This window comes from Talpa occidentalis, unplaced genomic scaffold (assembly GCF_014898055.3).
Source record: "Talpa occidentalis isolate TD23 unplaced genomic scaffold, MPIMG_talOcc4v2.1 talOcc4.9, whole genome shotgun sequence".
Taxonomy (NCBI): domain Eukaryota; kingdom Metazoa; phylum Chordata; class Mammalia; order Eulipotyphla; family Talpidae; genus Talpa; species Talpa occidentalis.
This window is the reverse complement of record NW_023605305.1, coordinates 106,182,869-106,195,761: the sequence shown is the minus strand read 5'-3', so window position 1 is coordinate 106,195,761 and position 12,893 is coordinate 106,182,869. Positions and strand designations below refer to the sequence as shown.

At 41.6% G+C, this 12,893-nt stretch overlaps 1 protein-coding gene across 3 annotated transcripts in view; it reads left to right on the top strand.

Moving 5' to 3' along the window:
* SORT1 (sortilin 1) overlaps positions 1–12,893 on the top strand; it is a 60,718-nt gene that overhangs the window by 21,673 nt on the left and 26,152 nt on the right. For all 3 annotated transcript variants that reach the window (XM_037501457.1, XM_054690874.1, XM_037501458.2), the window contains exons 2-5: positions 530–589; positions 2,235–2,308; positions 9,570–9,672; positions 10,452–10,616. In XM_037501457.1, the coding sequence (XP_037357354.1) occupies positions 530–589; positions 2,235–2,308; positions 9,570–9,672; positions 10,452–10,616 (402 nt within the window). The remainder of the gene's footprint in view (positions 1–529; positions 590–2,234; positions 2,309–9,569; positions 9,673–10,451; positions 10,617–12,893) is intronic.

The window sequence follows — 12,893 nt, the reverse complement described above, 5'->3', positions numbered from 1 at the left end:
AACTGTTGTTATTAAATGAAAGGATGAAACAAGGGCCTCAGCTCTTTTCTTTTTGTCCCTTGCCATTTTGCACAAGTTAGTCTAGAAGCAAAAGAAACTCAGCTACTAGCTGTTCAGCCATACTGTGAAGGCTGCCTAGAAAAATTTAACTTATGCTGATGGGGTTACAATTATATCTGTCAGTGTGGGCTGTGATCTCTTGTTTTAAAGCACCCTAAGAATACTTTCTATATTTTTATATTTAGTTCTGTTGGAGAAAGCAATTACATTATCCCTTTTCCCCATCTGGTGCAGTGAAGAAAACTCTGCTTGGCTTACTTCATATGAAAGAAAATGAAAATATCTAAGTTATTTATAATTCAGGTTAAGTAGTTAAATCTTGTCTCTCCCAAATTTTGTACTTGGAATCTACATCCTCTTATATGCATTTAATTCCTTTGAAATAGTAATGTCCTAAATACTCTAAGGCAGAGATTGAAAGAGAGATATCATTTCTAAATGAATTTCTTTCCCTCCTCCCCCTTTCTAGCACGTGTTTGATGATCTCAGTGGCTCCGTATCCTTGTCTTGGGTTGGAGATCGCACTGGGGTAAGTAATACTTCGAGTTTGTTAATACAGCCTAGCAAGCAATGATGTATTCTCCTTTCTGAGCTAGTCTCCTACCTCAGGTGCAGGAAATGCATGTTTGCAGAACACTTTCAGGAAGTTGCGGTTGGTTTGGTTTTGCTTTGGAACTGGGAGCATCTGATGACGACTGTTTAGCCCCAGGTGATTGCTTGGCATCAGCATGAGCAAGAAGAAAGAAGAAGGAGGGTGCTGAGTGCTGAGAAGGGAGCCTTGCAGTACTGGGGGACCCTGTGTAAAAACTGGAAACTGCCACTACACATCTTGGCATTTTCCTCCAAATTGTATTGGTCCTGGATCATTTCCCGCATTTCCCACAGGGGATATTGAAGGACTGTGGCACCCACAGGCTAGTGGTTGTTCAACTCCATCTCTTGTCCCTTCACCTTCCACAAAGGAGGTACTGCCGGGATTGGGGGAAGGGAGGGGAGTCAGTCAGCTCCTCTCCTCTTCTGATATGTGGCCCATCTCCAACAGGAGCGTACACTGAGGCTGTGTTGGCCACAGGGCTTGAATCAGTTTGGTGTTACCTGGCTCTGTTACTATGCTGCCTGAATGGAGTCAGAGACCATAACTCTGTTTGCCCTTGGTATTTCCATAATGCATGCATCACAGCTTCGAGGCACATGATGACTATATCAAGAGTGGGAAGAAGTATAATTCTGGTGCCAAAGAGCAAGTTCCAAATTTCTTACTCTAATTAATTTTTAAATATCCGATAGAATTTCTTTAAACATGTCTCAGTTTTTTCCTAAAATTCAAGTTGTGCTCTAATTTCCATGATTTGTCTACTTATCAAAATAGTTGGTATATCAAGATTTCTTATTATATGGCTATTTGAGACTCTTGCTGCTTACTCTAATCTATCAGACTCTTCTCCTTACATATTTTTTCCAGAAAAATATTAGTTTAAAATACTAACTTCAGCAGGGAGAAAGAGAAAAGGATAGAGATATGTGACATAGTGACCTCTGTCAGACCACTCACAATATTCTAGTTTCTGTAAGCAGAGGGTGATTCTTGTTTGATAATATTGTACAGCAACATGGATACAGTATAATTAAATCCTTCCTTTGTTGTTAATGTGAGTTGGTTAGATGTGTAATGGCAGCACCTCAGCTGAGTTGAGATCTTAAATGATTGTAAGTTGCACCTTCCTTGTTTTTGGATATGTTACAATGTAGGCCATTCCAAAGGGACTATTTGCAGTCTTCCAGCCATTGACTTAATTCTGTCACATGCAAGTGTGTAATTGGACTATCTTTCTTTTTTTTTTTTCTTTTTTTTAAGATTTGAAGATTTTATTTTATTTATTTATACAAGCACTGGGTACAGTCTGAAGTGCGGGAGGGTGAGAGAATTCACCAGAGCCAGAGCAGGGAGCAGAGCAGGCAGAAGGACCGAAGTACACTGCTGAGGGGAGCAGCGGGTGGCAGGCGAGGTCTGCGCGCCATGTGGGACCCTCCTCTGGTGGCCGGGGAGCAGCCGGAGATTGAACTGGCGCTGCAGAGGCTGCGGGCAGCTTCGCAACCCAGCGCTGAACCACTGCACCACCAGGGATATGCCTGGACTATCTTTCTTATTGACTGTATACTTTTGTCTTCTCCAGGTCATTCTAGTCTTGACGACCTTCCATGTACCCCTGGTAATTATGACTTTTGGACAGTCCAAGTTATATAGAAGGTGAGTCAAATGCCATGTAACTGGAGCCAAATTGTGACTGTGTTACTCCATGTTGATGTGATGAAGACTAACCATAGAAAGATCTAGGCATCTTAAATTTTCACTGGGCTCATACTCAGCACATTTTAACATATAACTTAGCAACATGAAGAAGCATGAAAAAGGATTTACTTCCAGGGAGTGTATGCTGATCTAACTGAATGACAAACAGTAAAGAAAGATGAAGGAAGCATCTAAAGAGATGGGTGTGTGGCTTAAAAAGAGTTATTTATGGGACAGTAACATGGAGTTCAACCATCTTTCTATTTGTTATGAAAACAAAATGTTTTTTGTATCCCTGAAGTAAAAATCCTCACTATACCTTCCAAGTAAATATTGTTCATGTAACATTTTAAGCCTCAAACAAATTGTTTCTATATTAGGAGGAGGTTCTCCAGTAAGACCTATCAAAGAGCCTTGTGATATTCACATTGGTGATGATGGTGGCAGCATGTGTTCTGGAACCCAACGTATATACTATGACATTCACAGAGTTTCAGAACTGTGTTCTCAAAGGGACAGCTTGTTAACTAGGAGATTCTTTCCTTAACCATAAGATTCAAGACTGGCTAATTCCCAAAAATTGTTCATTATCTTCTCAATCATTTGTGTCTTACCTGGAAGACCAAAAGAAACATGACATCCCAGCAGATAACAGAAACTACCCCAAGGACATGGAATTTCCCAGGAACCAAAGAACTTAACTTGACGGTTGGTTTTGGCCCATGTGGGTGTGAGCCCATGTTGAGACTCTGACATAAATCCATTCATGCATTGGATTACACCTACCTTCCCTAGTAGCTTACGCCTACCATCCTTGATGGCTGTTCCCGCATCTATGCCCTTCAACACAGTGCTGTTGGCCAAGAAGGAGTTGCCTTCTTGAAATTGCTCTATACTCCATGAAGACAAAGTTCTAGACTAACTTAGGGTTCTGTAGTAACTAACTGAATGCCTGACTGGCAGGCAGCCAGTACATAGTAACTGAATGAATGAATGCCTTGATTTCTCTACATTTTTTAAACTGATTATATTTTTTGTTCAATAGGATTGACAATGTCTTACGGAATCCTAGTGCTACTAGAAAGGCTGTAATTTATAGGTGACCTTGTTTATTCAATTAGAATAGTAGTTGAGCCATTTCAGATAGATGAAAAGCATCCTGTTTGGGAAGGAAAATATTACATCTACAGGGTTTTTTTGTAATTTCAGTAACTTTCCTGTGTTTAAGAAACATCACTGTTATAAAATCTTTCCTTATGATATAGTTTTTCTTACCAATTTTTCTTTCATTGTAAAAGTGACACAATTATAAAGCATTTGGAAATTTTAAAGGAAAGAAACATTTCATCATAAAGTCAAGCATGACTTTGCAAGCAGAACGAACTTGAGCAAGTCATCGGTAGAAGGAAAATGACAGTACCGTCCACTTGAAAGCTGTGGGCGAGTTATACTCTGTAGCACCTGAATTGCAAGTGAGAACTTGGCACTGCTACCTGCTGCCATGCCAACGCTGAGGGTGGCGTGCTGCCAGCAGAACTGGCACTGTGGTACCAGTTGTTCAAATGAATTGAAAGCCTTCCTGCCAATTGGTAAAATGTGATTGCCTGCCCCCAGACGCCACAATGACTTCTACAAATACCTACATCCTTGCCCCTGCTAACATGCAAGAGTTACTAACACCTGACATTAGACCTACATCCCATCGGATTGTTCAGTGCTTACTAACCACCTTGATAATTTTCATATCCCTTCTGTTAGTATAACCCATCATTTTTGTTAGACTGACAGAGTTTAATTAATCATTACTCTTTTGGACCACTGATGTCATAGATAACTTTCTTACTCACCTCAGAAATATTGCAGGTTCAGGTCCAAACTACCACATAAAGCAAATATCGTAAAAAATTGAGTCAAGTAATTTTTTTTTTTTGTTTCCCAGTGCATGTATAAAAGCCATGTTCCACTGTACTATAGTCTAGCAGTGGAAAGTAGTATTAGATCTTAAAAAACAAGGTGCACACCTTAATTAAACGTGACACAGGCCAGAAGTGAGCACCAGCTTTTGTAAAAATGGTGCTGATAGATTTGCTTAATACAGGGTTGCCACACCCTTCAGTCTATAAAAAAGCAGTATCTGCCAAGTGAGATAAGCAAAGCCCAATAAAACCAGGTGTGCCTATATCATTAATGCCACCATGATAACTATCACACACATGCGTCATGAGGATGCTTTTTTAGTAACAAATGAAAACCTCTTTTCTGGCTCATCCCTCCTGTCTGGAGGCTGTTTACTAAACTTCTTCTCCAGGATGAATAATCTTCAATACCTGTTGTTTCAACTGCATTGTCTTGCCTTTGGAATTTATTTTTTATACCCTGCATTGCGTTTAATTGTGTGACTGTAACCGGACCTGACAGGTCCCTATGTCATACCCCTGGGTGGTGAATTGTGTTTTCATGACTTTTCCCCCATCCTTCTGCTTCTCAATCTCGAGTGGCTTTAAGCAAACAAACCCAAACCCAAATGGGATCACGACGTTGCTGTTCACACACTAACCTCCTACCGACGCCTGACTCGCCCCATTTTCATCCTATATTTCTCTAGTCTGTGAGAAACCCCTAACATTTACTGTACTAGAGAGGAGACCTGTTTGTTTCTGGTAAAGTCACAGAAACAAGGTTTCTGTTATTAAGGTTTTTTTTCTTCATGTTGCGTAGCAGATTTTTTGGTTTGTTTATTTTTACCAAGGTCATTTTGAATGTTATTTCCTCCGTGCTGTGAAGTGAAAACTTCCAGAGCTGAGGTGGAAACTGTAAACATGCTATGTTGCCTCTTCCACTGGCCCGAAGGGGGTCATGTCGCACAGGCCCGCCAAGAGGCACGTGTTGCTTGAGAAATGGGGAAGGGAGGGAGCAGTTGGGTCAACATGAGCTCTGACCATGCTGGGGTTATCTGACTGGGAAATAAAATAAAACCCTGTTGAAGCTATCCTGAAGACTCTCGTGTTTTCCACAGCTTCAGTGGTTATATAATTTATTGGCTCTTATGTAGTCAAAGGTTTATTTGGGCTTTAAGTAAAAAGAGCTGATCACCACCTTCTCCGAGTAGCGCAACACACACTCATGAGGCTACGAGGAGTTGTGTTACCTGTGCCGAGTTAGAGGGAGAATAAGCCACCTTTCGGTTGTGAAAACAATTGTTGGAAGATCTGGGAAATAATCAATGAAGTCCTTAGGCATCAATGATCAGGGGGAAATTGGATGATTCAGTAATACTTTTGATTTAAAAGAGCCATCTTTATATAGTATAAATTTTGATTCTGTTATTTATGTTTATTTTTATTTTAAATATAAATTTATACAACTTATATAATAGACTATAAAGTACATTTGCCTCTCGCAAATGCAAAGTTAAGAAGGAAATAAATTAGCTATAGTTAACGTGATAACTTGATTTTTATCAACTAAAAGATGTGCACCTTTTTGCTTTATGCCTCTTGAGTCTTAACTTTTCATTGTAAGATGAACTTGATGAGGCACATGGCATGTTATTCAACACCAGGATTTTGTACCTGCTTACCACAGAACTGTTGGCCTGGGAGTGTGAGATTTTTATTTCTCACTGAGAGTTGTTCAAATCTTGGAAATTAATAAGGGAATCTGTAAGAGATAAAGTTAATACACTTTAAGAAACATTAAAGTTTATCCCATAGTCTCCTAGTTTATTCCATGAGTTTTTCAGGATGTTACTTGAGGGTTTTTTTTAAGAATTAATTTATACAAGAGATATTAAAGCAAAGTACAGTGAACCAGCTTCTCTAAGGAATCGTGTATGATAGCCTTCTTAATGATTCAATTTTTACTGCAGATTATTAACAGTGCCTGTTTTAATTAACATTAGCGTAAACTCCATTTATAAAATTTATTTACCTGCAAAAATGTTTATTGAAACATCTGATGATAGCATTTTACTACATCTTCACTTTATAAACTCAGGGAATATAAAAATCATGAAACTAGGTGGTTTTCATCACTTAGGAAAGACTCCCTTGAAACTCCCTGTCCTTAGAGTTGTCTTGCCAATCACAGCAAAATAAAATCCCAGGTACATACTCATGCTCCTTATGATAATAAGTTCTGTGATTTCATTTACAATATCTTCTTTATTTCCCCACTTTTCATAATTGCTACAGAAAACATCCTTTTTCAATAAGGGTAAATATTAAAGACACAAGAAAGCATTAGACAGATGGGGTAAGTAAAGAGGCTGAAGTCTCAGAAGCTCAGATTAATGTAAGTTCAAGTTCTGTCTGTCTCACCTGGCAGCAATTTCAGGTCTATGATTCCTTGGGCACATTTTAACAAGTTGCATTCTCTTCATTGGTCCTTTAACTGGAAACTTCAATCCAGTTGACCCCCGTTATTCACGACAGTTATGTTCTATAAGGTCTCCGTCAGGAGGGATCTAGTGACTGCAGATATTTAAGGATTCTTTGACTGTCACTTTTCATTAAATGTGAGCAGGTCAAAACCTGGTGTCACAAGTTCCAATATATTGTAAATAAAATATGGTCAAAGCCAAGGGTATAAATTTTTGACTATTGACATTTGGGTTGTATCAATATGGGAGTTTCCTGAAAAAAATCCCATTGAGAGTGTTTCATCTTTCCAGGCGTTTTGATATTATCTCTTACCAGAAGTCCAGGTGATGATTATTTTTTCCCAGTTATTTTAATTATGTTTAGGCTTTTATTTTGGGAGGTATTAGACCGTATGCCAAAAATATTTGTATTTTCAATTTTCTTGAGTTACAAATGTGCATGTTCTCATGCATGTTTATACTACCTGCAAAAGCTACCATTTATTTTTGGTAACCAGAAAGAGCAGTAATATATTTGGACTGATGTATAGAATTGTTAAGAAGACTTGCTTCTAAAGCAGATGGCGCATAGTGTTTAGTTTTAACCGTTTTAACTGCTGTTCATAACTCTATTATTGTATGGCATTTGAAAAGTAGATTTATTTTCAAGGTGCTTCATTGACTTATTCTTCATGATGTATGTTGTATGTTGATATGTATGGTGATGGAAAAATAAGTTTAAAGCACAGCATTATCTTACTGTGTATCCTTGGGCCCAGTGAGGCCTAAAAATCACCCCACATAAACCCCAGCAGGTCGACACTAGTCCACATGCTTTTTCATTTCTTTGAGTAGATAAAGTATCATTGTGTATTATGATTGGTGATTTCTTGTTTTGGTCACATTCCCTTTTATCCCTGGAGCATAGGGATGTGTTTGTTGCAGCAAGTTCTTAAAAAGCAAGTCTGTTTGCCAAAAGGCCTGTGAGGCCTCTGGGGATGTCATGGAGGAGGATTTGTGAACTGGTGATGACCGAATTGCTGCAAACCCCCTCAGGAGACTGTCTGAGCTGTCGATGGCGAGCATGCTGGTGAAGCAGGGAACTGTTTCTGCACATCCCTTGGCCTGCTGTCAGGAAAATAAGAATTGGTCTAGCCCAGCAAAGTCCAAAAAAGGATACTGCAGGAACCCGTTGGGCGGCGCGTAGTTCCTATTTTGTTTATCTAGGAAGTTTCTGTCTGAGGAGTCACCCAGACACTTTAAAGTCACATGTAGTTTGCTTTAGTGTCAGGGACCTTATAAACACACAAGGATACGTCCCCTCTTGTCGGGCCTCAACTTCTTTTTAACTGACCTTTGCTACCAAGCTATAAGCCTTATCCAGATAGAGAAAGACTGGAGGTTATAGAGGAAAAACGCCTCACACATAATTAGAAGTTGACTCTAATCTGGGGCTGCGAGGTAAGAGAACTGGATTGTAAATTTAAATTTTGCCCTAGATTAACTGGATGACTCTTGATAAATTGCCTCTCCTCATACTCCTCATCTGTGAAAATAAGAGAGTTGGGCCAAAAGTTCTCTTCAGCTCCTTGCATCTCTCATGTTCTACAGCTCTGTGACACTATTTTTTGAGGCTGCTACCAAAATGTGTTCCCTCTTTAAGTCACATATTCTCTCAGTGAAGACCACTGCACATCACATTGCTCACTGGGCAACGCCATGCCATACACAGTGCACTTCACAGACAGACACTTAAATGAATGAACACTAAGATTTGACATTCTGTATGATGTATCTGAACTGTACATAGGATTAAGCCTGTCAGGGTTAGACAGCTACTGATTCTTTTGCTTTTATTTTTCACAATCTGAACATGGATTCAGAAACCACTCAAGATACGGATAGAATGAACTTTAAGGAAAAACTTTGACAACTCAAGTGTTGAGATTAAGTTTGTTTATTTTTTTCTAGTTTGTCTGCTGTGTGCACTGGAGACTTGTGCCTGGTGATGATGATCTCCTGGGGGGGACCTGGGACTCCTGCTACTTACCCTTCAGCTCTCCCATGATACTGCACGTTCATAAACTAATTAGGAGGCCTTAGACCACATTTCACAGAGACCCAAATTACACTAGCTTAAATAATAAGAGAATGATGACTCATAACAATACAAAGGAAGGACAGACTTCCAGGTCAGCTCAATCCAGAGCCATAGGCTCGACTTCTCTGGAATCCAGAGTTACGTAACAGTGCTAGCCCCTTTTGCTGGCTTCATCTTCAAGTTACAGTCTCATTGTGTCCACAGAGTTCTGCCCTCACTGCTGCAGTGTTAAGGGTCTGTCAGTCTTGGAGCTGTTGATATTTGGGGCCAGAATTTTTTAAGAATTGCTGGGAACTGTCCTGTGCATTGTAGGATATGTGGCAGCATCTGGGGCTCCTACCAACTCGATGTTGATAGTGCCTCAGTCCTGAGCTGTGGTAACCAACAGTGTCTCCACACATCACCAGATGTCTGTGAGGGGTCAGGTGAGGGTGGCAGGCAAAATACCCTGGTTGAGAACCACTGGTCTAAAGGAAGACAGACCATATCATCTTAAGGGTGAGGAAGCCTGTTCTTTAGTGTTACTTAACCTGGGTCTCTCCCTGTTTTCTGACTCCATCACTGGTGAGAGGGTGGAACGTTCCTTCAGACTAATCAGGCCACCAACAGCGCTCGGGATGGAATTTGCTCTCCTGAGGTGTGTGTGGCTGTTGAGGAGAGGGTGAACACCTCAGTTATAGAGGCGGGGATGGGAGCTAGTTGGGCTTGAATATGCTGTGACCACCACATTTCAAGTGTGTCTGTTTTCTTTCCTTCAGTGAGGACTATGGAAAGAACTTTAAGGATATTACAAATCTCATCAATAACACCTTCATTCGCACTGAATTTGGCATGGCGATTGGTCCTGAGAACTCTGGAAAGGTGAGAGTCATTTGTCCCTATAAAGCTGTGCTTGGTACCACGTGCAGGTCTATCAGATTTTTTTTTTTTTTTTAAAGATTTATTTATTTATTTATACATATAAGCCCTGGGTACAGTCAGAAGCGCGGAAGGGTGAGAGAATTCACCAGAGCCAGAGCAGGGAGCAGAGCAGGCAGAAGGACCGAAGTACACTGCTGAGGGGAGCAGCGGGCGGCAGGAGAGGTCTGCGCGCCATGTGGGACCCTCCTCCGGTGGCCGGGTTGCAGCCGGGTATCGAACTGGAGCTGCAGAGGCTGCGGGCAGCTTCGCAACCCAGCGCTCAACCGCTGCGCCACCGGGGAGGCCCTCTATCAGATATTAATATCAGAATGACCCAGCTAGAATATTCCTGCATTTTAAAATGAAACATTATTTAATATTCATAACAAAAAATGGAATTCGGCACAGAGATTCTTTTTTTGGGCCCTGGACAAGGTGTACTTAATCATGTCATCATCAGTTAGCTTTGAAATGTAATCTTTAAGACAGTGTTCTCAGTTTTGGGAAACTAGCTAATCTCAGACTGACCTGCCTCAAATTTATAGGTTTGATGCCCTACCTTGATTCTGGAGAACAAATTTTTTGAGGAGTGGAGTGCACCAAGTAATGTTTTTAAATAATAACTCTTCTTACTTTTGGAACCAAAATGTTCCTAACTAATACCTGATGAAAATGGCACAAGAACTTCTTGTGCTTTTATAGTGCTACACCCTCCATCTGAACTTTCTTCTCCTCCTCAGGTGATTTTAACAGCAGAGGTGTCTGGAGGAAGTCACGGAGGAAGAATCTTCAGGTCATCAGACTTTGCAAAGAACTTTGTTCATACCAATCTCCCTTTTCATCCTCTGACTCAGATGATGTACAGCCCTGAGAATTCAGATTATCTCTTAGCCCTCAGCACTGAAGTAAGTCTAGTCCAGGAACTTGTCTTGCCTTTTGTATTTGTATGGGGCGTTATAGTCCTTCGTGTTGGACTGCTTTCTGCTGACTTCTTATGGCAGAAAGTGTAATTTTTGCATTCTTTTACTTATTAAAAGGCACAATTTTATGTGCTATCTATTCCAGGTAAATGTAATGTCTAGTTGTCATTACATTTTTTAAGCGTGAATAGATGTGTGTTATTGGAGTAAACTAGAAAATAGGTTAATGTGGTCATTCTTGTGCTTTGAGAAATACGTATAAATTGTCAAACTCTGATTGTTGTCATTGTTCCTTTCCTGTGGCCAAACCACGGACTTGTATCTTTTTTATTAGTTCTTTAGCATGTGTGGCATATTGATGATTACCCTCCTCTCATCTGAAATTCCTGAGGAACTTGTTCAGCTTTTTCTTTCTTGGAAAACCCGTCTCCTTCATCACGCTGCTACGGTTCCAAAGCTGCTGAGTGCCAGCCAGTGATGATCATAATTATACTTTGCATTTATATAAATCTGCTGTTGCTTCTCAGAGTATGGTCTGTTAACCAGCAACATCAGATAACAACCTTGGGAGACTGGTTTAGCATGCACATTCCTAGGCCCTCATCCAGCTGTACTGTCAGTGACTTTGGTTGCAAGGTGGCCCATATTTTTAACAAGCTCCCAGTTGAGCCTGCACATTTGATAGTCGTGGTGATGACTACCCTGAGGGCAGACAGGATCATCTCATGTGGACAAGTTGGGGTGAACAAAGGGGTGGCCTGGGGAGGATGAAGGACACGAAAGGGGTGGTCAGCATTCTGGGCCTTCTTGTGGATAGATCTCTGAGCAGAGGTGAGGCTGGAGGACTCAAGGAGGCTCAGAGTAAAGCTTAACCATAGGAGGCCAGATGAAGGAAACTAGCCTGATGAGTGGACTTCAGATCTTAGGGCAACATTTCCCTGAAATTAGCCTCCAGCAGCTTGAGCCTCCAACCCTTCAAGGGAACAGAGAGACTGCATCTGCTTGGACAGAACCCCAGACGATGTCCTTGACCACCTGCACCATTACCAAGTCTAAAGGTTATTAACAGGCTGTCAGGAAGAGGCAGGTATAATCTGCTTTTATACCTGAAGTCTCTTCCAATGAAGGGTAAGTTTGAAGAACAAACACTGAGGTGGAGAAGATGGGCCAGTTTGTACTAAAGTGCAATCATGAGGTCAGTCCTTTCCTAAAGTCCTGTTTCCGTGTAGAATATAATAGATTAGATGCCGGGAGATGAGCATTATCAGAGGGGAAGAGTTAAAAGTGAATGGGGAGGTGAGGAGCTCCCTCTGCCAGGACATCTCTGTCCCACCTCCACTGAATCTGGCCCAGTAGACCTATTCCCAGGGTAACTGACACTGCCCGTCTCTGTCTTTTAAGTCTTTGCTGCATTTGGAAGTACTGGCCAGTCCCCACTTATGGCGACTCTGGGTGGCTTCTGTGACTCCACCCACTTTGTGTCTCTTCTGCCTTCCTGACCTCTCCTTCTTGTTCTCATTCTTAGACGCCTTCGACTTCCCTTACTGCCCATTTCATGCTGAGCCATCATTCCCATTCTGACCATTTAGCCGACCACTTACAATGTGTAAGATTTTCCCAGCCCTGGCGTCCCTCGAGGGCTTCAGATTACTATCTTGCTGCCCCCCTGGATATCTCTAGCTGGATGTTCCTTGGGCATTTGAAACTCAGTCTAACACCAGCTTCCATTCTCTTCCCTCAACATGCTCTTCTCCAGCCCTTATGCTTGCTAGAAATTCCACAGTTCTGCTTACCCCTCATCCAGAATCTTATCCGTTGGCCAGTGATCAGTGTTCTCTCTCTGTCTCTCTCCCCTTCCCCTCTCCATCCATCCTACAGGAAAAGTCATTCATTTCCACTGAATTTAGTTCCTCAATTCTCTCTGAGCCCTCATGGCCTTGGTTTAGGGCCTCATTAACTCCTTTTTTTTTTTAATAGAGGCATGTTTTATTTATTTATTTATTTGTTCGTTTGTTTTGTTTATACATGCACTGGGTACAGGCAGAAGTGCGGGAGGGTGAGAGAATTCACCAGAGCCAGAGCGGGAAGCAGAGCAGGCAGAAGGACCGAAGTACACTGCTGAGGGGAGCAGCGGGCAGCAGGAGAGGTCTGCGCGCCATGTGGGACCCTCCTCTCGTGGCCGGGGAGCAGCCAGGAATCGAACCAGTGCTGCAGAGGCTGCGGGCAGCTTCGCAACCCAGCGCTCAACCGCTGTGCCACCGG